Source organism: Podarcis bocagei (genome assembly GCF_964188305.1).
Source record: "Podarcis bocagei genome assembly, chromosome: 2".
NCBI classification, from domain to species: Eukaryota; Metazoa; Chordata; class Lepidosauria; order Squamata; family Lacertidae; genus Podarcis; species Podarcis bocagei.
In genome coordinates this window covers 16,904,136-16,926,121 of record NC_138126.1, presented here as the reverse complement: position 1 = coordinate 16,926,121, position 21,986 = coordinate 16,904,136, and the positions used below count along the sequence as shown (strand labels likewise).

The following is a 21,986-nucleotide window of genomic DNA, read 5'->3' as shown; positions in this document are numbered from 1 at the left end:
ATCCCCAATGTTGAGGTTCCGAGTTTTTTTTTCCCTTCTCTTCGGGAAAACTTTGGAGCACGTGGAATGAGGCTGAAAATCAGGGTGGCTTCCCGAAGTGCAACGAGAGAGGAGGGGAGGAGGAGGGTGGAGGAGATGGCGTCCAGCCTCTGGCCGGGTCAAGGCGCCTCGCGGCCGGCGGGAGGGGGCGTGGCGTGGGCGTGTCCGCGCGGGCAGGGGGCGTGGCCGGGCTGAGAGGCAGGTGAGCGCAGCCAGCAGGTGTGTCTCTCCAGCGCCAGGCAGGGCGGCGGTGATGTCAAAGCGGGAGGAGGGAGGCTGGCAGGCAACTGCTAAGCAACAGGTTCCAGATCAGAATCTCCTTTTCGAAGCATTCGCCGCCGTCCTTGCACAGTCCTGGGATCAGGTGGCGACCCTGGGCCATGGGGAGCCAAGCCGTCAGCCCCTATGGTGAGTCCATTGTGGGGGGGGGAGTCGGTGGTCCCCAAGCTTCAGGACTCGGGGGTGTTGTGATGGTGGTTGGCAGAGGGGGAGACCCCCCTTTTTAAATCTGGATAAATCGGCTTTGTGTGAGCGCGCGTGGAGTGTCTGGGATGCAGGATGGGGGGCAGGTGAGGGTGGGAAGTTGGGATTGAAAGTGGAGTGTGTCGGGGGACGGGGGACACCCAAAGCCCCAATTCTCTGTTCTTTTTTCACCTGGGCACAGCCAGGATTTATGTTAAGGGAGGGGCGGGACACCCACCTGTCGTCATCCTCTCTCTGCCTGGCTCAATCGGAATGAAAGGTCTGCACAACAGTTGTAAATTACTTTCTTTCGACCCCAAGTGCTCAGAAAAAAATCTTTCTACAATTTCTACCCTAAGTATTTTTTATTTATTTACTTGATTAAGAGTGGGTGGGGGCAGCTGCCATGCCCCTGCCCCTCTGGCTACGCAAATGCCCCTCACCCACCATTTCTGAGATCTGAGGGGCGGAGGGGGGATGTATTTGCCTTCGATCAGGAAATGGTTTCGGAGGATGGTGACTTTGGTGGCTTTGAAAGGGGAACACAGCATTTTGGGAGAGGCTTTCGCGCCGGATGTGTTGGGCCACTTGGGATGGGCAAGGGGGAGAAAGTAGGAAACACTTTTGGGTGGGTTTCAGAAACTTGAACACAAATCAGCAAATGACACGTGCCCTTTTGTTTTTGGTGGGGAGTTAGCTGAGACAAGCTGGGCTCACGTGGATGTTTTATTTTATGCATTTAATTGGTCCGGAGGAGTAAATGGAAAACCCACTTCCTTGTTACGGGCTCTTTGGGTCGGATTCAGCTCAAGCCGGTTCCAGGGTCCAGGGATGTGTGTTTGCATGTTTGGAGAGGGAGTATCGGATCTCGTTTTTTGCATGCATGGTTGATATATTTTATTTGTACAGTGCTGTCAGTGGCGCGTGAGAAGTTCCCTGCCCCGAGGAGATTAAAATCAAGCGTTTGACAAAAGGGGAGGGGAATGATTGTGTTAGCACAGGCGAGGGGTAATGTGCTCAGTTCAGATAAACGTCCTCAGGCTTAGGGGACATTTAAACTTGGTTCTGCTTCTAAACTGCAGTGGGTGGGAAAAGAAAATGGATTAAAATACTCTGAGATACTCTGGGCTACATGATGGAATAAAAGTTTTGCCAAACTTGGGTCTCCAGCTGTTTTTGGACTACAACTCCCATCATCCCTAGCTAGCAGGACTAGCGGTCAGGGATGGTGGGAACTGTAGTCCAAAAACAGCTGGAGACCAAAGCTTAGGAAACACGAATGTAGCCTTTAGCGGTGTGTGAAGGCGCATTGGTAGAGGGAATGCTTTTCCTGCAAGAGGATCCCTGGTTCAATCCCATATATCTTCAGCTGAAAGAACCAAATAGCCGGGATCCGAAACCCCAGAGAGCGACTCCCTCCAGCCAGAACAGACAGCTCTGGACTTAGGTTGACCAGGAGTCTGGCTCCCAAGAACAAAGCAGCTAAAAAAATAAGTAGCATTTTTATAGCGCTTTAGAACACTCAACAGAATGCCGTCTAGGTGACGCTTACAACAACCTTGCGAGGGAGGCTAGTGTTTCAGGTGGGAAGCTGAGACCCAGAAAGGTGGAAACTTGCCAAAGGCTTTGACTTCATAGCAAGAGGTAAGATTTTTAACTACAGGGTGGGCTCTTCCTGATTTGTAGCTCCCTCTCTTATTGCTGCACAAACTTTCACAACCATGGAGATAGTTAAGGGACCGTCACAATTTACTCTCCCTGTTTGGTTCTGTGGGTTAAACCACAGAACCTAGGACTTGCCAATCAGCAGTTTGAATCCCTGCGACGGGGTGAGCTCCCGTTGCTTGGTCCCTGCTCCTGCCAACCTAGCTTTATTTATCATCTCGCTTTACTGGCCGAGGGAGCCGGCGTACAGCTTCCGGGTCATGTGGCCAGCATGACTAAGCCACTTCTGGTGAACCAGAGCAGCACACAGAAATGCCGTTTACCTTCCCGCCGGAGCGGTACCTATTTATCTACTTGCACTTTGACGTGCTTTCGAACCAAGCAACGGGAGCTCACCCCATCGCGGGGATTTGAACCGCCAACCTTCTGATCAATTGCTGTACTCAATTACAATAATGTTAATTATTTTAACATTATATCTCTTGCTGAGTCGCCTTCTGTTAATGAAAAGAGAGTAGAGTGTCAGGCTGTGTGTATAAAGTTAGCAAATAAACAGCTACTCCAGGAAATCAACAGTCTACATCATAAGTTGTTTCAAGGCATAATAGCTAAACGTTTAACACCAGTTGCGTGGTTACTGGCTGTAAAACACTTACACAATATTGCGAGTTGAAGTTATCCACTTCAGGCTCCTTCCTGATCCTGGATTCCACAAATGCCTCTATCATAGCTTTCCCTTCCTCGAAACCGTCCTTGGAATTTATAGTGTGAGGGCAGCATAGCCATTCCTATAAATAATGATTTTGGGTGCATTTTGGCAAACACCCCCTTGGCAAACACTAATGTTTTGGTGGAGAAATGCAGGTCTTTCCGTTGTCACTTGGAAGGAGGAAACCAGGAAGTGAGAGAGTGGACAGCTCACTCTGAATGTAAGCAGGCAAACAATAAACAGGAGAGTCATTTTGAAGGAATCATTTATATATCTTCCTAACTTTTGGTCGTCGTCTTGGGATCAGAGTTCAGAGAATAGGCCAAGAGCCGTGGGGGTGGGGGGGGGCATAGGGCATAATGCTAGCATCTCTCCCTCCTTGTGTGCCTTTCCTTTCTTTCCTCTGGAGCAGCGGTTCTCAAATTGTGGGACCCAGATGTTGTTGGACTACAACTCCCATAATCCCTGAGCTCTGGCCTTGCTAGCTAGGGGTGGTGGGAGTTGTAGTTCAACAACATCTGGGGACCCACAGGTTGAGAAAGGCTGCGAGTCTGGAGGAATTTTGGGGAACTTCCAAAAGACCTGTTTGCTGAGCAATCCATCCTGGTAGGTTTGTGGTGGAGGTTCGGGTGAGGGTTACATCCCAGCAATGGTTATCTTGCACTTTTCCTGCAAAGTGTTTTACTCATCCTGTAAAGCAGGGGTAGGCAACCTAAGGCCCGGGGGCTGGATGCGGCCCATTTGCCTTCTCAATCCGGCCCGCGGACGGGCCGGGAACCAGCATTTTACATGAGTAGAATGTGTCCTTTTATTTAAAATGCATCTCTGGGTTATTTGTGGGGCATAGGAATTTGTTCATTATTATTATTTTCAAAATATAGTCCGGCTCACCACATGGTCTGAGGGACGGTGGACCGACCCACGGCTGGAAAAGGTTGCTGGCCCCTGCTGTAAAGTAACTTTAGAGGCCTTAAAAACTTTCATTCGGCAGAGCATGAGACTCTTAATCTCAGGGTTGTGGGTTCGAGTTCTGTGCTGGGTAAAAGATGGGGTTGGACTAAATGACTCTCGGGGGAGGGGTGGTATCCTGGATCTTGTGGGGGGGGGGGTGTTGGGGCAGGCAGTGGTCCTAAGGCAAAAGGCTGGAGTGTTTATCCAGGAGGGTGTGTAGCTGAACAAGATCTAAAAGGTGAATAAGGCGGATATTTGCTCACCTCAGTCCAGACTGAGACAAGGAAGTGCAGCAGCCTTTCGCAGGCAAACGATAAAGTCAGTCAAGGTTGTTATGGAAAGGGCAGTTTCCTGCTTCAGGGAACAAAACTCTCTTTAAATGGAAGCAGGAGATAAGCTAGCTTTGATTTTTGTTTTATTTAACTACATGTATATACATGCTGGAACGTAACAAATACTTCCGGTTAGTTTACCAGAAATATTGGCGTTATCAACAAAAAGCAGTTGAAAACAAGCAGTTTAAAAACATTTGAAGAGCAATTAAAACCAGCAATGAACAAAAAAGGAGATTAAAACGTGTCAACATGGTTTGTTTTTGTTTTATTATTTATTTTGGATTCTCATGTCGAATTTTGCTGTTGTGAACCACACTGAGATCTTCGGATGAAGGACAGGATACAAATTAAATTTTTAAAAAACAGTGAATAAAAATGATAATAAAATAATAATATATGGGCTAAGTTGTTTTAAGCAGGTACTGAAAAGCGTACAGTGAAGATGCCTGCCAGATATCAAAAGGCAGGGAATTCCGGTGTTTCTGTAGATGGTAGTTTCTCCAGTTTCTCTCTGGAGCTTTATTGATAGGGGTTAAGTTGCCTAAAGGCAGTAGTCATTGCCACAGCTTGTGGCAGTGAGTTCCACAGGAATTTGTGCACCGTGTGGAAAAAACCACCCTTATTTTATGTCCTCCTCAAATCTACTGACAAACAACTTCACTAGGTGACACCTGAGTACTTATATTGGGAGAAATTTCTCCCTCTCTCCCCCCCACACACTATTCTGAAAACCTGAAATATGATGACCAGCTGTGATCTCTCAGTGAGATGAGGTAGAGACTCTGCACGGGCTCAGAGGTACCTTCTTCTTTATTGTACCCCATGTTATTTAGAGTTAAGTTTTATAGCTCTGAATCTCTGGACCTTTGGGAACAGAATGCCTCAGAATAAAATATTGCCCATTAAAAATAGAGGGACTTCACCTTTCTTGCAACCCAGACACAAAACACACCAGGGTAACATGGCGATTTGCACCTGCCACATCGCCATCAATGAACAGGGAGCGTCAGATCTCCTCCTCCTCCTGACAATTCAATTATTTAGCATTCCTCCTGATTGGCTTGCACAAAGCTTATGCGGTGCCTCGATGATGCACAGCAATTGTTGAGCATTTGTTCCAGTTTGTTCACAGGGCGGTTATATGGCAAGGAGCATTCATGCATCTCCTTGCTACTCATTCACCTGTTCCACACTTCACAGTGGATTTCCCTGCCATGTTCCAAACTGCAAAAAGTCTACCTTTTGCACTTTTGGGGGGATTTGTTTCACTAGGGGGATAGAGTGCTTTAAATGCACCAACTTAAACCTCCTGTATGCGCTTGGCTCGCTCCTGCAAAATACCTGAAACTGTGAAGACACCCTAAGCAAATGCTGTACTTAAATAAATGCAGAAGCAAGCAGGAAGGAATTGGATCACTGCTTTTGTGGTTCTTATGGGGAAACATTGCCAGTCAGATGCATGGCCAGAGCGGTTTGGTATGAGGAAACCCAAGCCTTTTTAAAGGTGTACTACACTGTTTCCGCTTGGTGTTGTCACACTTGTTTATTTAATGCTTTTCTATCCTTCCATTGTCCTCCTTGCTAAGTTCCGCAAGGGGAAAAGCCGAGTGTTCAAGGGGACGGTGGAGGCGGAATAAGGAGTTGGCTCTGACCTGGCAATGGCTCTGGCTCCAGCCACTGTTGCATACCCTCCAACATTTGTTGTTGTTGTTTAGTCATTTAGTCGTGTCCGACTTTTCGTGACCCCATGGACCAGAGCACGCCAGGCACTCCTGTCTTCCACTACCTCCCGCAGTTTGGTCAAACTCATGTTGGTAGCTTCGAGAACACTGTCCAACCATCTCGCCCTCTGTCGTCCCCTTCTCCTTGTGCCCTCCATCTTTCCCAACATCAGGGTCTTTTCCAGGGAGTCTTCTCTTCTCATGAGGTGGCCAAAGTTTTGGAGCCTCAGCTTCAGGATCTGTCCTTCCAGTGAGCACTCAGAGCTGATTTCCTTCAGAATGGATAGGCTTGATCTTCTTGCAGTCCATGGGACTCTCAAGAGTCTCCTCCAGCACCATAATTCAAAAGCATAAATTCTTCGGCGATCAGCCTTCTTTATGGCCCAACATTTATCCAATGACAATAGGGACGTATTCCATAATAACAATGTTATAAGCAAAACTACTCCATTTCCCTTATGGAGTATTCCAGAGCACATATGCAGTGGCACCTCGGGTTACAAACGCTTCAGGTTACAGACTCTGCTAACCCGGAAGTGGTACCTCAGGTTAAGAACTTTACCTCAGGATGAGAACAGAAATCCTGCGGCGGCCACAGGAGGCCCCATTAGCTAAAGTGGTACCTCAGGTTAAGAACAGTTTCAGGTTAAGAACGGACCTCCGGAATGAATTAAGTTCTTAACCTAAGGTACCACTGTAGAGTCCTTAAGTGGGTTCCCTATTGGTATGAGAAATAACATAGGCCAACCAGAATAGATTGAGAAGCAAAGCGGCTAGTAAGCCTGATCTTTATTAAAGGAACTGTTGCAACAGGGTCCCCACTCACCCCAGGCAGGAGGGAGGAGAACCCTGAACGATGGTGCACAAGCCCCTATATAGGCTTTTGAAATTGCCCACCCTGTAGCCCAAGACCCCCTCCAAAAAAAATCATACATACGTAACAGAAGGAGGCAGTCTACAGCTGAAATTCTGTTTGTCAGGATACCTGATAATAGTCACTGGTTGCATTACCTGGGCAGTCTGGCCATTCTTTTGTGATCGTTAATACTTTAGTTCCTGAATCCAGGTCACAGGCTCACCCTATTCATACACAAATACAGTGGTGCCCCGCAAGACGAAATTAATTCGTTCCGCAATTTTTGCCGTCTAGCGAATTTTCCGTCTTGCGAAGCACGGTTTAAACGGCTTAACAAAGTCGCAAGACGTTTTCGTCTTGCGAAGCAAGCCCATAGGGAAATTCGTCTTGTGAGGCAAATCGCGGACGAAAAAACCTTTCGTCTAGCGAGTTTTTTGTCTTGCGAGGCATTCGTCTTGCGAGGTACCACTGTACACGCCCTTACGACAGGATTTGCCACCAAAATGACAATGGGAAGACTTTCCCCATTTGCTTCCCTTACTGCAGAGGAATATTTGAGGTTGTTGGGATAGTCAAAATGGCTTCAGGATTGCTCTCCCATACTATTTCAGACACATGGTTCATATATTTTCATATGTGTGCATTTATGAATTTTCTATATTTGAGACCTTAAAATTCTTATAACAACAATAATCTTTTTATTATTTGTACCCAGTTCATCTGACTGGGTTGTCTCCAGTCATTCTGGGCAGCTTCCAACATATATAAAAACATAATAAAAACATTAAACATAAAAAGAAAACTTCCCTGTACAGCCTTCAGTTGTCTTCCAAAGCTTGTATAATTACTTATCTCCTTGCATAACCCCACACCCTCCAACATTTCTTTCATGATAATAAGGGATGTCCTAAGGAAAAGTGGGGGACACTGTGGGTTAAACCACAGAGCCTAGGACTTGCTGATCAGAAGGTTGGCGGTTTGAATCCCCATGACAGGGTGAGCTCCCGTCGCTCGGTCCCTGCTCCTTCCAACCTAGCAGTTCGAAAGCACGTCAAAGTGCAAGTAGATCAATAGGTACCACTCCGGCAGGAAGGTAAACGGCATTTCCGTGCGCTGCTCTGGTTCTCCAGAAGCGGCTTAGTCATGCTGACCACATGACCCGGAAGCTGTACGCCGGCTCCCTCGGCCAATAAAGCGAGATGAGCGCCGCAACCCCAGAGTCGGCCACGACTGGACCTAATGGTCATGGGTCCCTTTACCTTTAAGGAAAAGCGGGATAAAACCAGAAACTGGAAAATAGAGACACTTGGAGGGTCTCCTGTTGGTTCTGCTGCCTTTTCACTTACCAGTCGCCACTGTATGATATGACCAACTTGGGCACATTAATTTAAGTAGGTCTACTCTTAAGCGAAACGTGTTTGGCGGATGCAGCTGTGAGTTGAGAGGAAATGGTGTCTTTTTCTTGTTGCTTTTGTTAAATGTCCAGGAAGCAGAACCCCTTGGCGATGGACCGCCAATTGCGCGGAGATCTAAAAACAGGTCCCAGTCTACTTTTGCACTCACTGTTGGGTTCCATGGTTCCATGAAAGTTGATGGCGTTATGGCTTGAGAGAGGCTTTCCTGAAAGTTATATCTCTTGTCATAAACCGGATTATGCAGACCCTAACCATCCAAATGTATGCTGCTCCTCATGCCAACAACGTCCTGAGGACAAGCCGAGAGCAATTCTGGCCTGAAAGCAAAGGATGTTTCTTGATCTCTTTCTCTCCAGGAATGTTCAGGGTGAGGCTCCATTACTGTGAATGGCCTTCGGACCTTAGGGACGCACTCCCCAGCCATAAAACACTTGAGCATCCCTCAAGGCAGCCATTTAAAACTGCTCAGGGACAGATGTAGGTTTGAAGGTCAGGGCCCTCAAAGCAGAGGGCCCCAGCAGCAGGGAGCTGCGTGTAGCCGCCATCTTGATTTATCATCTGTGCCCTGGAGCTCATTTAGGGTTGCCCCCTGTCCTCTTTTCCCAGGACGCATCCTGTTTTTCATGCGCATGTAAAAGGAGAGTGGTCATAGCGATCCATAGTTAAAAGTAGAAGTTGGCGAATGTGTCCTCTTTTTTTGCTCTTCAGACTAAGGCAACCCTACCCATACAGTGGTACCTCGGGTTACATACGCTTCAGGTTACAGACTCCGCTAACCCAGAAATAGTGCTTCAGGTTAAGAACTTTGCTTCAGGATGAGAACAGAAATCATGCTCCAGCGGCGCAGCAGCAGCGGGAGGCCCCATTAGCTAAAGTGGTGCTTCAGGTTAAGAACAGTTTCAGGTTAAGTACGGACCTCCAGAACGAATTAAGTACTTAACCCGAGGTACTGCTGTATTATGGAAAATTCAAATGGTGACTAGACCTAGCTGAGGCTATTCAGAACCAAAATATGTTTTTCAAAGGGATTCTCAAAGCAGGTTGGGACAATGGGCCTGACAGCAAACCAAGGTTTCGACTTCTGAAAACGTTTGAAAACCAAGGCACGGCTTCCAATTGACCGCAGGAGCTTCCTGCACTCAATCGGAAGCTGTGTCAGACGTTCAGCTTCCAAAAATGTTTGCAAACATTCAGGAGCCAAAACGTTTGAGTCACAAAGCGTTAGAGAACCGAGCTATGACTATACTGACTCTGGCTGGCGCTACCCCTAGGCAGAGTGAGGTAGCTTGGTTGTCAGTAAAGCTCAGCAGGGACAAATTTGACTCAGTATATACTTAAAGGTGAACCTATGCAGTTCGCATTGTCCAAAGGTGTTATGTACTGAGGTTCTCACCCTGGGCCAGCAGGGGGATACTGTAGATAGTTTTCACTCAGGTCCACATATGCAAATAAGGGATTGAAAGTGACGTTCAGTGATTGGATAGCTACAGAAAGTGTTACAGTTGCGTTGTAGTGGAGCTCTATATAAGCAGGCTGGCTGAACCCTTCAGCTCAGTTCTGTTCTGGCCTGTGAATAAACAAGAGCTGTTTGAAGAATCGCTGTGTCGTCTGATATGTTCACCCACAACTTAACAAAAATTATAAGCAAACTAACATACAGCCACCCTTTACAATTCACGTGTCTCCAAATTCCGCAGCGCGGTTCTCTGGCCAAGTAAAGTGTACCAAAATGCCAGAGGAAGAAGTGGGCATAGAAACTCATGTAAACAATTTTACATTTGTGTTATAAGCTAGTTTCTAAACATACACACCCCTCTGCCTCCTCCATCCATACGAGCAAGAGTTGTTCCTGGAGTCCGAGGACACATTCCAGCCAGGCAAAAATACTTGAGGATATGAGGGGTGTGACTTGGAGAGACGGGGCGTCATCTAGGAGGAAGATTGAGGTTCCTCACATGAAAAAGAAGCCTGGTAGTTCAGTCTGAGGGCCCACCTAGGCCAGGATCCTGCCCCAAAATAAAGCCCAGAACCAGGACCTGAACATAGCAGCCTGTCTCCCCAGATAGCTGAGCAGACTTTATTTAGTTTGTATATTTATGCTCTCTTGGTTATATGACTTGAATACTAGCAGAATTAACCCTTATCTGCACACTGAATGATCCCTGCTGTTGCGCTTTCTTCCACCATTTTATTACCGTGGTACCTCAGGTTAAGTACTTAATTCGTTCCTGAGGTCTGTTCTTAACCTGAAACTGTTTTTAACCTGAAGCATCACTTTAGCTAATGGGGCCTCCTGCTGCCGCCGCGCCGCCAGAGCACAATTTCTGTTCTCATCCTGAAGCAAAGTTCTTAACCTGAAGCACTATTTCTGGGTTAGCGGAGTCTGTAACCTGAAGCGTATGTAACCTGAGATACCACTGTATATGTCCCCGCTTTTCTTGAATGAATGCGTTCAGTCCTTCACGAATCTGGACACTCCCTTTTTTAAGTCATCTAAGTTAAGCATTCTAAGTTATCCATTCTGAAGGAAATCAGCCCCGAGTGCTCACTGGAAGGACAGATCCTGAAGCTGAGGCTCCAATACTTTGGCCACCTCATGAGAAGAGAAGACTCCCTGGAAAAGACCCTGATTTTGGGAAAGATTGAGGGCACAGGAAGAAGGGGACGACAGAGGACGAGATGGTTGGACAGTGTTCTCAAAGCTACAAACATGAGTCTGACCAAACTGCGGGAGGCAGTGGAAGACAGGAGTGCCTGGCATGCTCTGGTCCATGGGGTCACGAAAAGTCGGACACGACTAAACGACTAATCAACAACAAGTTGAGGAACTTTACAATGTACAAACCTAGCGTTTAGTCCTTAGCTGAACCGGGCTTAATCTATGCACCGGTGACCAGGTATTGGCCCTTGAATTGTAGAGCGGTCTGCTGCAGGCCACGTCTCTGACAACAAACTTGTCGGACTAGAAATCTGAGTGTTTCCCATGCTGAGCAGCCTGCAGAGGGAAAGCCTTCCTCTCTAGGGAAAGCCTGGAACGTTCATTGCCCTGCTGTACCCATTCATTTTATGCACTCGCAGTCAACAGCAAACTAATGACCGCCCATAGCATTCCTCTTGCCGCCTTGTAATTACTATGATTTATATGGTAAATGCAGTGTGCTGGAGTTGCGCAGGGCAATTGCAGGTCAAGGGGTAAGTCTTGGGGGGGGAAGGGGGGGCTTGAATTGGTGGGGCTTACAATCCAATCCTGCCTGTATTGACTACTACAACATGCCACATGTGGGGCTGCCCTTAAAGTCAGCATGGGGTGGGGGTCAGAAGGAAACTGGCAGTAAACCACACCGTGCAAGTTGGAATTGACTCTTTGTTTATCTTGTGATTTAAAAAAAATCAAAACATGGCGTCTGGGAAGATGGCGTCCCGGATTTTGGCTTCAAAGTGTTCAAATCTCCTTGTGAGAGATTTGTGGGATTTCCTTCTATGCTTCCTGGGTGGAGGCAACTGTTTCCCTTATGCGCTTTCTGTGAAGAGAACCTCCCTGCTTCTGTGTTTACCATGAGGGAAGGGGCCCTTTACCTCTTTGCAAAGGATTACTACAGATTGCGGCTACTGTGTGTGTGTGTGTGTGTGTGTGTGTGTGTGTGTGCAAGCCCTAATACAGGCATGTCCAAAGTCCGTTTCGGGGACCTAATCCAGCTCTCTGGTCGGTTTAATCCGGCCCCTGTGGCAGTTTATTTCCTGCGGTAAAATCCTAAAAAAAACCTCAACCCTAAAAAGCTCAACAACGTCAATCATACAAAAAGCTCAAAAATTGTGGTTGGCCCTTTGGTCGGCCCTCACGGCCCTTCACTTCATCAAATCCGGCCCTCTTTGAAAAAAGTTTGGACTCCACTGCCCTAATACAACACCAGTCCTGAAAGACCTACATTGGCTCCCAGTACGTTTCCGAGCACAATTCAAAGCATTGGTGCTGACCTTTAAAGCCCTAAACGGCCTCGGTCCAGTCTACCTGAAGGAGCGCTTCCCATCGTTCAGCCTGGATACTGAGGTCCCGCTTTGAGGGCCTTCTGGTGGTTCCCTCACTGCGAGAAGTGAGGTTTACAGGGAACCAGGCAGAAGGCCTTCTCGATAGTGGTGCCTGCCCTGTGGAACGCCCTCCCATCAGATGTCAAGGAAATAAGCAACTATCTGACTTTTAGAAGACATGTGAAGGCAGCCCTGTTTAGCGAAGTTTTTATTGTGTTTTTATTATGTTGGGAGTTGCCCAGAGTGACTGGGGAGGCCTGGCCAGATGGGTGAGGTATAAGTAACGATCTATCTATCTATCTATCTATCTATCTATCTATCTATCTATCTATCTATCACTAATGGGATCCTACCCCAAAGGCTGCCTAGAAATGTCCCTTCATCCAAAGTGTAGCCCTTAATAGGAGAACTTCATACCAGGCATATAACTGAGAAGGCTGAACAGAGAATCTCATGGAAGGCTTCCCATGGCATTTATTTTATTTTGTTTTATTGTTGTTTGTGGGAAGGCCCCTGTTTTGATCCCTGGCGCCTCCAGCTATGGCTGGAGAAAACCTCGGCACCTGAAACCCTGGAGAGCTGCTGCCAGCCAGTGCTTAGCCTGCTTAGCCTTAGCCGATGGTTTTGATGTTGGAGCTTCTCGTATTTATCAGTGATGTTTTTATGTGTTGCGATCCGTCTTTGGGAGGGCTATGCGCCCTGAAAAGTGTATTAGAAAACCACTTAAAATAAATGAATATAACTCCACACCTATTGAGAGCCCACACCAGGGAGTCATCCTTTTCCTATGCTGCAGAGAGGTTAAGGCATGGGTAGGCAAACTAAGGCCCGGGGGGCCAGATCCAGCCTAATCGCCTTCTCAATCCGGCCCACGGACAGTGCGGGAATCAGCGTGTTTTTACATGAGTAGAATGTGTCCATTTATGTAAAATGCATCTCTGGGTTAGAGACATCACCTTGCCAACAAAGGTCCGTATAGTTAAAGCTATGGTTTTCCCAGTAGTGATGGATGGAAGTGAGAGCCGGACCATAAAAAAGGCTGAATGCCGAAGAATTGATGCTTTTGAATTCTGGTGCTGGAGGAGACTCTTGAGAGTCCCATGGACTGCAAGAAGATCAAACCTATCCATTCTTAAGGAAATCAGCCCTGAGTGCTCACTGGAAGGACAGATCCTGAAGCTGAGGCTCCAATACTTTGGCCACCTCATGAGAAGAGAAGACTCCCTGGAAAAGACCCTGATGTTGGGAAAGATGGAGGGCACAAGGAGAAGGGGACGGCAGAGGACGAGATGGTTGGACAGTGTTCTCGAAGCTACCAGCGTGAGTTTGACCAAACTGCGGGAGGCAGTGGAAGACAGGAGTGCCTGGCATGCTCGGGTCCATGGGGTCACGAAAAGTCGGACACAACTAAACAACAACAAATCTCTGGGTTATTTGTGGCGCATAGGAATTCGTTCATTATTATTTTTTCAAAATATAGTCTGGCCCCCAACAAGGTCTGAGGGGCAGTGGACCGGCTCTCTGCTGAAAAAGTTTTCTGACCCCTGGGTTAAGGGGACACCACTGGCAGCAGTCCTTGCAGGTGATTTGTGGATGGCAAGATGCGACTGGAGCATTGAACGTTTGCATGTGGGTATCAGCTTCCAAGTTTGGCACAGTGCCAAAATGAAAATGCCCAGGTGTGTGTGCTATATGCAAAAGACCCCAGGTGCTCAGCCAATACCTGAGGGTTATGGTCATTCCGGGGAAGAAGCTTGTTTTCTGTGATGTTTTTGTATTCCACATCAGCGGCTGCTATAGTCTTTTCTTGCACCTGATGCACTCCGTGGCTCGGGTTACAGTGGCTATTTCCTGGTTTGAGTTTTACAGCTCTCCCTTGCTTATCTCTTGCTAATTGAATCTAATAGCTTCGCTATCAGCACTGCCATTGAACTCCTCCAAGTGACGGGCATGGCCCAAATTCTGCTCCATCTACTTAGGAGACCGGACAATTCCAGGCCCTGGGTCTTTCTCAGAGGATATAGCTGTCAATGAATAATAGCCATGAAGGCTTTTCTCTGCCTCCACAGTCCGAGGCAGTAACGTCTGTGAGCACCACTTGCTGGAAACCTCAGGCAGGTAGAAAAAAAATAAAAAAATTCCTTCCAGTAGCACCTTAAAGACCAACTAAGTTAGTTCTTGGTATGAGCTTTTGTGTGCATGCTCACTTCTTCAGATACACTGAAACAGAAGTTGCCAGATCCTTCTATATAGTGAGAAGGTGGGGAGGGGTATTACTCAGAAGGGTGGTGGGAATGGGAGATTGGCAGATAGCTGAGATGAGCCTGTTGACGACTCTTAACAACTGCAATAGGTCTTACAGGAAAAGGCAAGGGGTGAGAAGGTGAAACATGGCTTAGTCATGTATAATGAGATAAGAATCCAATGTCTTTGTTCAGACCAGGTCTCAGGCAGGTAGAGTGCTCTTGTCCTAGGGTCCTGCTTGAGTTTCCTACAGGCAACTGGATCATTCCCAGTGAGGTTTGGCTTGGCTGTGAAAATACTTCCCTGCAGATTAGGGGTGGGTATCTGTGAAGCTGAGGCTCCAATACTTTGGCCACCTCATGAGAAGAGAAGACTCCCCGGAAAAGACCCTGATGTTGGGAAAGATGGAGGGCACAAGGAGAAGGGGACGACAGAGGACGAGATGGTTGGACAGTGTTCTCGAAGCTACCAGCATGAGTTTGACCAAACTGCGGGAGGCAGTGGAAGACAGGAGTGCCTGGCGTGCTCTGGTCCATGGGGTCACGTAGAGTCGGACACGACTAAACAACTAAACAACAACAATCTATTGTAAGATTCTCTGTGCCCAGAAGCCTTATAGCCTGGGTCGGCAAACTGAGGCCCGCGTGCCGGATCAGGCCCAATTGCCTTCTGGATCTGGCCCACTGACGGTTCGGGAATCGCTGTGTGGATCGCCAGCATGCGCATTCTTTCCCTCTCCCTCTGTCTCCCTCTCAATGGCGGCGGCGGCGCCTCCTCCCTCCCTCCTCCTGGCTTCTCCCTGCCCTGCCTAGAGGAGGAAGGGGGCTGGGCTTTGTTGGTGCCAGTAGCAGCAGCGCCTGAGCGGTGGCCATTTTAAGCAGCCCCTCTCCGGAGCCCTTTCGTGCACCACTCATCGTCCCTCCGCCGCCGCCAGCCCTTGCCGCTCACAAGACACAGGTAAGCAGCCACCAGGGCTCATGGTGCTCTTGCATCATTTCCCCCACAAAAAATATAGTCCGGCCCCCCACAAGGTCTAAGGGACAGTAGACCAGCCCCCTGCTGGAAAAGTTTGCTGACCCCTTATAGAAACTGAGGGATTCCTGAATGCTTGGGGAGGGGGGTGGATTTTATTGCTATTATTTATTTATTACATTCGTATAACACCCTTCATCCAAGGATCCCAGGGCAGTTCACAACACAAAAATGTGAAATGAGAACACAGCAAACTTTTTCAGCAGGGGGTTGGTCCTTGTGAGGGGCCAGACTATACAGTCATACCTCTGCTTACAGGCGCTTCAGCCGCTTGGGGTTTTTTGGGCTGCAGACCGCTGAAATCCAGAAGTACCGGAACAGGTTACTTCCGGGTTTCGGTGGTCGCACATTCGCAGAAGCACTAAATCGCGCTTTGCACATGCACAGAAGCGCCGAATCGCAACCTGTGCGTGCGCAGACGCGCCACTGCGGGTTGCAGATGCTGCAGGTTGTGAACGTGCATCCCGCACGGATCACATTCACAACCCGAAACTGTATTTTGAAAAAAATAATAGTGAACCAATTCCTTTGCCTCACAAATAACCCGGAGGTGCATTTTAAATAAAAGGACACATTCTACTCATGTAAAAACACGCTGATTCCCGGATCGTCCGCGGGCCAGATTTAGAAGGCAATTGGGCCGGATCTGGCCCCCGGGCCTTAGTTTGAATAAAAAGATCACGCTCCCAGTGAGGCAGAAGGAAGCAATCCTTCCATCGGGCCATATTTGCATGGCAATTTGACACTGGGGGAAATAAGGCAAGCATATAATCTGGAGAAGACGCTTCTCGAGTTGCCTGGGTTGTACAACCAACAAGGGACTCTGGACATTCAGGGAAGACTGTGGTTGCTTACCAACCAGTCTTTGTTGCATCCTATTGCATCGCATAACAGGCCGGCCGCTAGCCCAGGAGGCTTATGGCAGGGCGGCAGCCACGCAGTGGCAGCTCCTTGGCTTGAATAAAAAAACATCCACCTTCTGGAAGCAGCTGGTTGCGGCAACTTGGCTAGTTTCTCCTCGAAGGAGGGAGCCAGTTTTCCAGTTTACATGAAATCAGACTGCCTGCTAAAGTTCTGCTCTTGTTGCAGAATGGCAAGCTGCTCTAGGGCTGCCTTCTGTGCTGTTATGCTGCCTCCAGCCCCTGGGAGGGTCCTTTGGGGAAGGCCAGGCAGTCAGTGAATAAAGCACAGCTGATTGGGATTCATACCTTTTGAGAAATACTTTTCTTTCTTTTTTAAATATATTTTTATTAAGAATTTCAGCATACCGTATTTTTCGCTCTATAGGACGCACTTTCCCCCCTCCAAAAATTAAGGGGAAATGTGTGTGCGTCCTATGGAGCGAATGCAGGCTCCTTGGCTTCAGCGATAGCAATGCGAAGCCTCCGAAGCACAGAGGGAGCGCTACCTCTGCGCTCCGGAGGCTTCGCGTTGCTTTCGCTGAAGCCAGGAGAGCAAGACTCTCCTGCCTTCAGTAGAGAGGGAGAGCTGTGCAGCGCCCCTTCAGCCAAGCAGGAGGAGAAATGGAAGGGGCTCCGTTTTTCCTGCCGCTTCGCTGAAGGGGTGCTGAGCAGAGAGGGGGAGAATTTTTTTTCCTTGTTCTCCCCCTCTAAAACATGGTGCGTCCTATAGAGCGAAAAATATGGTAACAGTTTATCCAAAATACACCATCCTCATTCCCCCCCCCCATTTTTTCCTCTCCCCCCTCCTCCCCAAAAGAAAAACCCACCCTCCCCTCCCCGGACTTCCCCCATCTCCTCTCTCTGGTTTTTCAGCACATATTATTCTCTGCATATTATAAAATTGTAAAGATCCTTAATTTATCTATCTATATGTTACCAATAAAAAGTTTGTGTATGTTTATTCAAAACCTGCCAAGGAGTCCAGTTCATTTTGTTGTTTCTTTAAGTACTTTGTAAAAGGTTCCCATTCTTCTTTAAGGTCAAAGTTGTCCTTATCACGTAATTTGTGTGTCAATTTCGCCAATTCCACATAGTTCATCAATTTCTCTTGCCACAGTTCTTTGGTCGGGATTTCCTCATTCTTCCATCCTTGTGCTATTAAGACTCTTGCCGCCGTTGTCGCGTACATAAAGATGTTTTTTCAGTTTCCTTGGTAGGTCTTTCCCTACAATCCTTAACAAAAATGCTTCAGGCTGTTTTACAAATGTTAATTGTAAAATTAAATACTTTTCTATAACTGACTTGGTGAGGGGAAAGAAATTTGCTCCAAAGGCTTTGCCGTGGCTCTGGGTCCGAACAGTAAAACCTATATAAACCCATGGATGGCTCCGTTGGTAGAGCATGAGGCTCTGGATCTCAGGGATGTGGGTTCGAGTCCCACGTTGGGCAAAAGGATTCCTGCATTGCAGGGGGTGGACTGGATGAACCCTGGGAGTCCCATCCATCCAACTCTACAGTTCTATGATTTCAAAGCCTCCACATTTCTTGCTGGGACATAGTAGATATTTCCTTCTGTCCTCGATTTACCCACCCCCATCTCTCTCTCACCAGGGGACAAGTTGAAACATGACCCGACTTTCCACGGCCCCATCAAAAATAGGTAAGAAACGCTTTGCGCATGGGCAGGTGAATTGGCTGCAATCTGGAGTACTTGTGTGGTGTCTTTGAAAGCGGCTGGGAGGCAAGGAGGCCTAAGAGGAGAATGGGCAGGCTTAGGTTCCAACTGCAGGAAACCTGTAGCCCTTCAGATGTTGCCAGATGACAGCTACCGTCACCCCTGACTAGGAATGTGGGATTATTATTATTATTATTATTATTATTACATTTGCAGCTAGGTCTATCCAACTGACCCTTTCTGAAACAATACGGGAACTGAAACGCAGCCATTTTGCACAGTTCTCCCTTACCCGAATGTTATGATGCTCTTTTCCAATCAATGCTTATAAAAAAAACACATAAATTAGGGGAAAGTGTGAATAAAACTGAAAAATTTCCCTTCCATTTATTTGATTGTGTTTATATCCCGTCTTTTCCTCCGAGGGGCTCGTTCATGGTTGTCCCCCTTCCTCATTTCTTCCTCACAACCACCCTGTGAGGTAGTCAAAACAAAATAAAAAATTTCCTTCCAGTAGCATCTTAGAGACCAACTAAGTTTGTTGTTGGTATGAGCTTTTGTGTGCACACACACTGAAGTTGAAGTGTGCATGCACACGAAAGCTCATACCAAAAACAAACTAAGGTGCTACTGGAAGCATTTTTTTCTATTTACGGCAGACCAACACGGCTACCTACCTATAACTAAACCTGTGAGGTAGCTTATGCTGAGAAGTTCTGACTGGCCCAAGGTCACCTAGTGAACTTCATCGCTGTGTGGGATTCAAACCCTGTGGGATTAAATACCGTGGTACCTCGGGTTACAAACACTTTGAATTACAGACTCCGCTAACCCAGAAGTAGTACCTCGGGCTGCTTCAGGATGAGAACAGAAATCGTGTTCCAGCGGCAGCGGGAGGCCCCATTAGCTAAAGTGGTACTTCAGGTTAAGAACGGTTTCAGGTTAAGAACAGACCTCTGGAACAAATTAAATTCGTAACCAGAGGTACCACTTTAAGGAAGATGAGAACCATGCACAGTCATACCTTGGTTGTCAAACGCCTTGCAACTTGAAAGTTTTGGCTCCTGAACGCCGCAAACCCAGTAATGAGCGTTCTGGTTTGCGAATGTTTTTGGGAAGTCGAACGTCTGACACGGCTTCTGCGGCTCCTGTAGCCAATCGGAAGCCACGTCTTGAGCGCCTTAGTTTTTGGAAGTCGAACGGACTTCCGGAATAGATTCTGTTCGAGAACCAAAGTGTGACTGTATGCCACATTGAGCTCCTTGGAGGGAAAGGTAAGATATAAATGCAATAAATAAATGAAGATAAAATAAAGTAGAGCAAATGCTGATCGCATTCCCTGGACTGATTCACATTCTGGACATGGGAACATTGGCGATTTTGGCTTCCCGTCTCCTATATTCTCCAATATCCCTAGTGATGACTCAGTTATGTGAAGAAAATTTGCCCTCTGGCCCAGTGGTGTGTGGTCAGTGGAATAGGGGGACTAGACTAGTCCCTTAAATATTCCCCTGGCTCCTCCTTCCCAAACCCTACGGAAAACTTCACCACACAACACTTATCTGGCCTGTTTAGAAGAGAAGAAGAAGAGTTTGGATTTGATATCCCACTTTATCACTACCCGAAGGAGTCTCAAAGCGGCTAACATTCTCCTTTCCCTTCCTCCCCCACAACAAACACTCTGTGAGGTGAGTGGGGCTGAGAGACTTCAAAGAAGTGTGACTGGCCCAAGGTCACCCAGCAGCTGCATGTGGAGGAGCTGGGAATCGAACCCGGTTCCCCAGATTACGAGTCCACTGCTCTTAACCACTACACCACACTGGCTCTCTTGTTTAGAGTAATTCTCCCCTTGTTTAAATTGTTTCTTCCAGGGTTGGGCCTTCAGAATAATTTAAGCTGTTTATTTCAGGCAGCTTCCTTCGTCACCCAGGCGTTCTCCAGATGTCCTAGACTACAACTCCCATCAAGCTGGCTGGGGCTGATAGGAGTTGTAGTCCAGAACATCTGGAGGGTGCCAGGTTGCTGAAGGCTGAGCCTAGAGTGAGTGTTTTTGGGGTCCGAGAGCCAGTGTGGTGTAGTGGTTAAGAGCGGTAGTCTCGTAATCTGGGGAACCGGGTTCGTGTCTCCGCTCCTCCACATGCAGCTGCTGGGTGACCTTGGGCCAGTCACACTTCTTTGAAGTCTCTCAGCCTCACTCACCTCACAGAGTGTTTGTTGTGGGGGAGGAAGGGAAAGGAGAATGTTAGCCGCTTTGAGACTCCTTAAAGGGAGTGAAAGGCGGGATATCAAATCCAAACTCTTCTTCTTCTTCTTCCGAGCAGACTCCTCCATCCCCATTTCTGCTATTTATTCACACGTGTCCGTGATCTGTCTTCCTGCCGTCCTTCTGTTCCAGGAGCTGTACTGACATTATCTGCTGTTTTATCTTCACGGTTTTCATCGCTGGCTACATTGTGGTGGGGATTCTGGGTAAGTAGTGCTAAAAGTAACAGGGCTTGGAGATGAGGGCAAGGAAGGTGGAATCAAGTTGGGAGCTATTGTTTTGCCAGGCAGACGCAGTTTGTCTGGAAGCTCTGCCAGCTTCAGTACATGACATGCGAACCAAATTCACTCAGGTTGTTTTCTTCCTTCCTTCTATTTTTTTTAATTTTTTAAAATAGATTTTATCGATACATCAGATCAACAAAACAGAAAAACAAAACAAAAACAATATACAGCAATAAAAAGAAATAAAAAATTAGATAATTACAGTAAAAGTTACAACCAACAAAACTTAAACATTTACACCACATAAATATAAATAACGTAAAGTTTTGACTTCCTTCACCCTGATATCTGCTTTTTAATTTATTTCTTTTCAACTGTTTCCTTTGTGAATTATTGTTACGATTGCCTCACATACATAACCTAAGAATCATAAACCGTCTTGCAGAAATTAATCAAACACGCAGGTTGTTTTCGTTTGCATGCTTGATTTTGGGCACAATCTCTGTTCAGTGCCAGCGGAAGTAAATAAGTTGCAAAGTGCTGCCCTTTGTGCTAAGACGCGTTTTACCATTTACAGACACCGTAATCGTAAGAGTCTTCAGCATAAAAACAAAAAACTGCAGTGTTATGAGATAGAAACTTGCTGTGTATTTTACTAATGCCCTGAGACCTGATATACTGTATTGATCCTTGACACAGACCCTCCAAGTGTCCCTATTTTCCAGGGACAGTCCTGGATTTACAGAAGCTGTCCTGGTTTCTGAATGTCCCACTTTTCCTTAGAATGTCCCTATTTTCATCGGGAAAATGTTGGAGGGTATGGAATAGGATGTCCCAAGGCTTTTTTTCCAGCTGGAAATCACCAGAACTCAGTTCCGTCACCTCTCAGGTGCCATTATAAGAGAACAAGGGAGGTGTTCATGGTGAGTTCCAACACCTCTTTTTCTATAAAAATAGCACTGGTCATTGTCCCACCTTTGAGTCTACCCCTAACCAACACCACCTCACAGCGCCTCTGTAAAAATGCGAGCGCTTTTCCTCACTTCTATTATTCTTTGTTTCCTCTCAATCCCAGCCTGGCTGTACGGTGATCCCCGGCAGGCTATTTATCCCAGGAATTCAACTGGAGCATATTGCGGAATTGGCGAAAACCGGTAGGTACAGAGACCCACGGGAAAGAAGGGGGAACCAATGGCGAAGGGTGCATTGTCACAGGGAGCGTGTTTAGTAAGTGCACAAGACTGGAATCCATGGCCAGAAACATACCTTGGCCTGGCAGAGCCATTTTCTTCCTCCGCCTTTTCCTCATCGACTTAACTTCTTGTTTTTAGTTTTTGCTTCCTTCTAACATTCGTGTTTCCCCTTTTGTCAACAGTCAAGTCTTCCAACGAAGCCGCTGCTTCACCTTTTTCTTCTTCATTTTACGCATTTGCTGTATCCTTTTCCCAGTCTCTTTCTTTACATGAC

The 21,986-nt window shown here is 47.2% G+C and overlaps 1 protein-coding gene across 1 annotated transcript in view; it reads left to right on the top strand.

The window, feature by feature from the left end:
- The first annotated feature begins 280 nt into the window (after nucleotides 1–280).
- Nucleotides 281–21,986, top strand: part of SLC44A4 (solute carrier family 44 member 4) — a 63,409-nt gene continuing 41,703 nt past the window's right edge. The window contains exons 1-4 of the mRNA XM_081182235.1: nucleotides 281–447; nucleotides 17,969–18,017; nucleotides 20,428–20,501; nucleotides 21,595–21,673. Of these exons, the coding sequence (XP_081038361.1) occupies nucleotides 420–447; nucleotides 17,969–18,017; nucleotides 20,428–20,501; nucleotides 21,595–21,673 (230 nt within the window). The 5' untranslated portion in view covers nucleotides 281–419. The remainder of the gene's footprint in view (nucleotides 448–17,968; nucleotides 18,018–20,427; nucleotides 20,502–21,594; nucleotides 21,674–21,986) is intronic.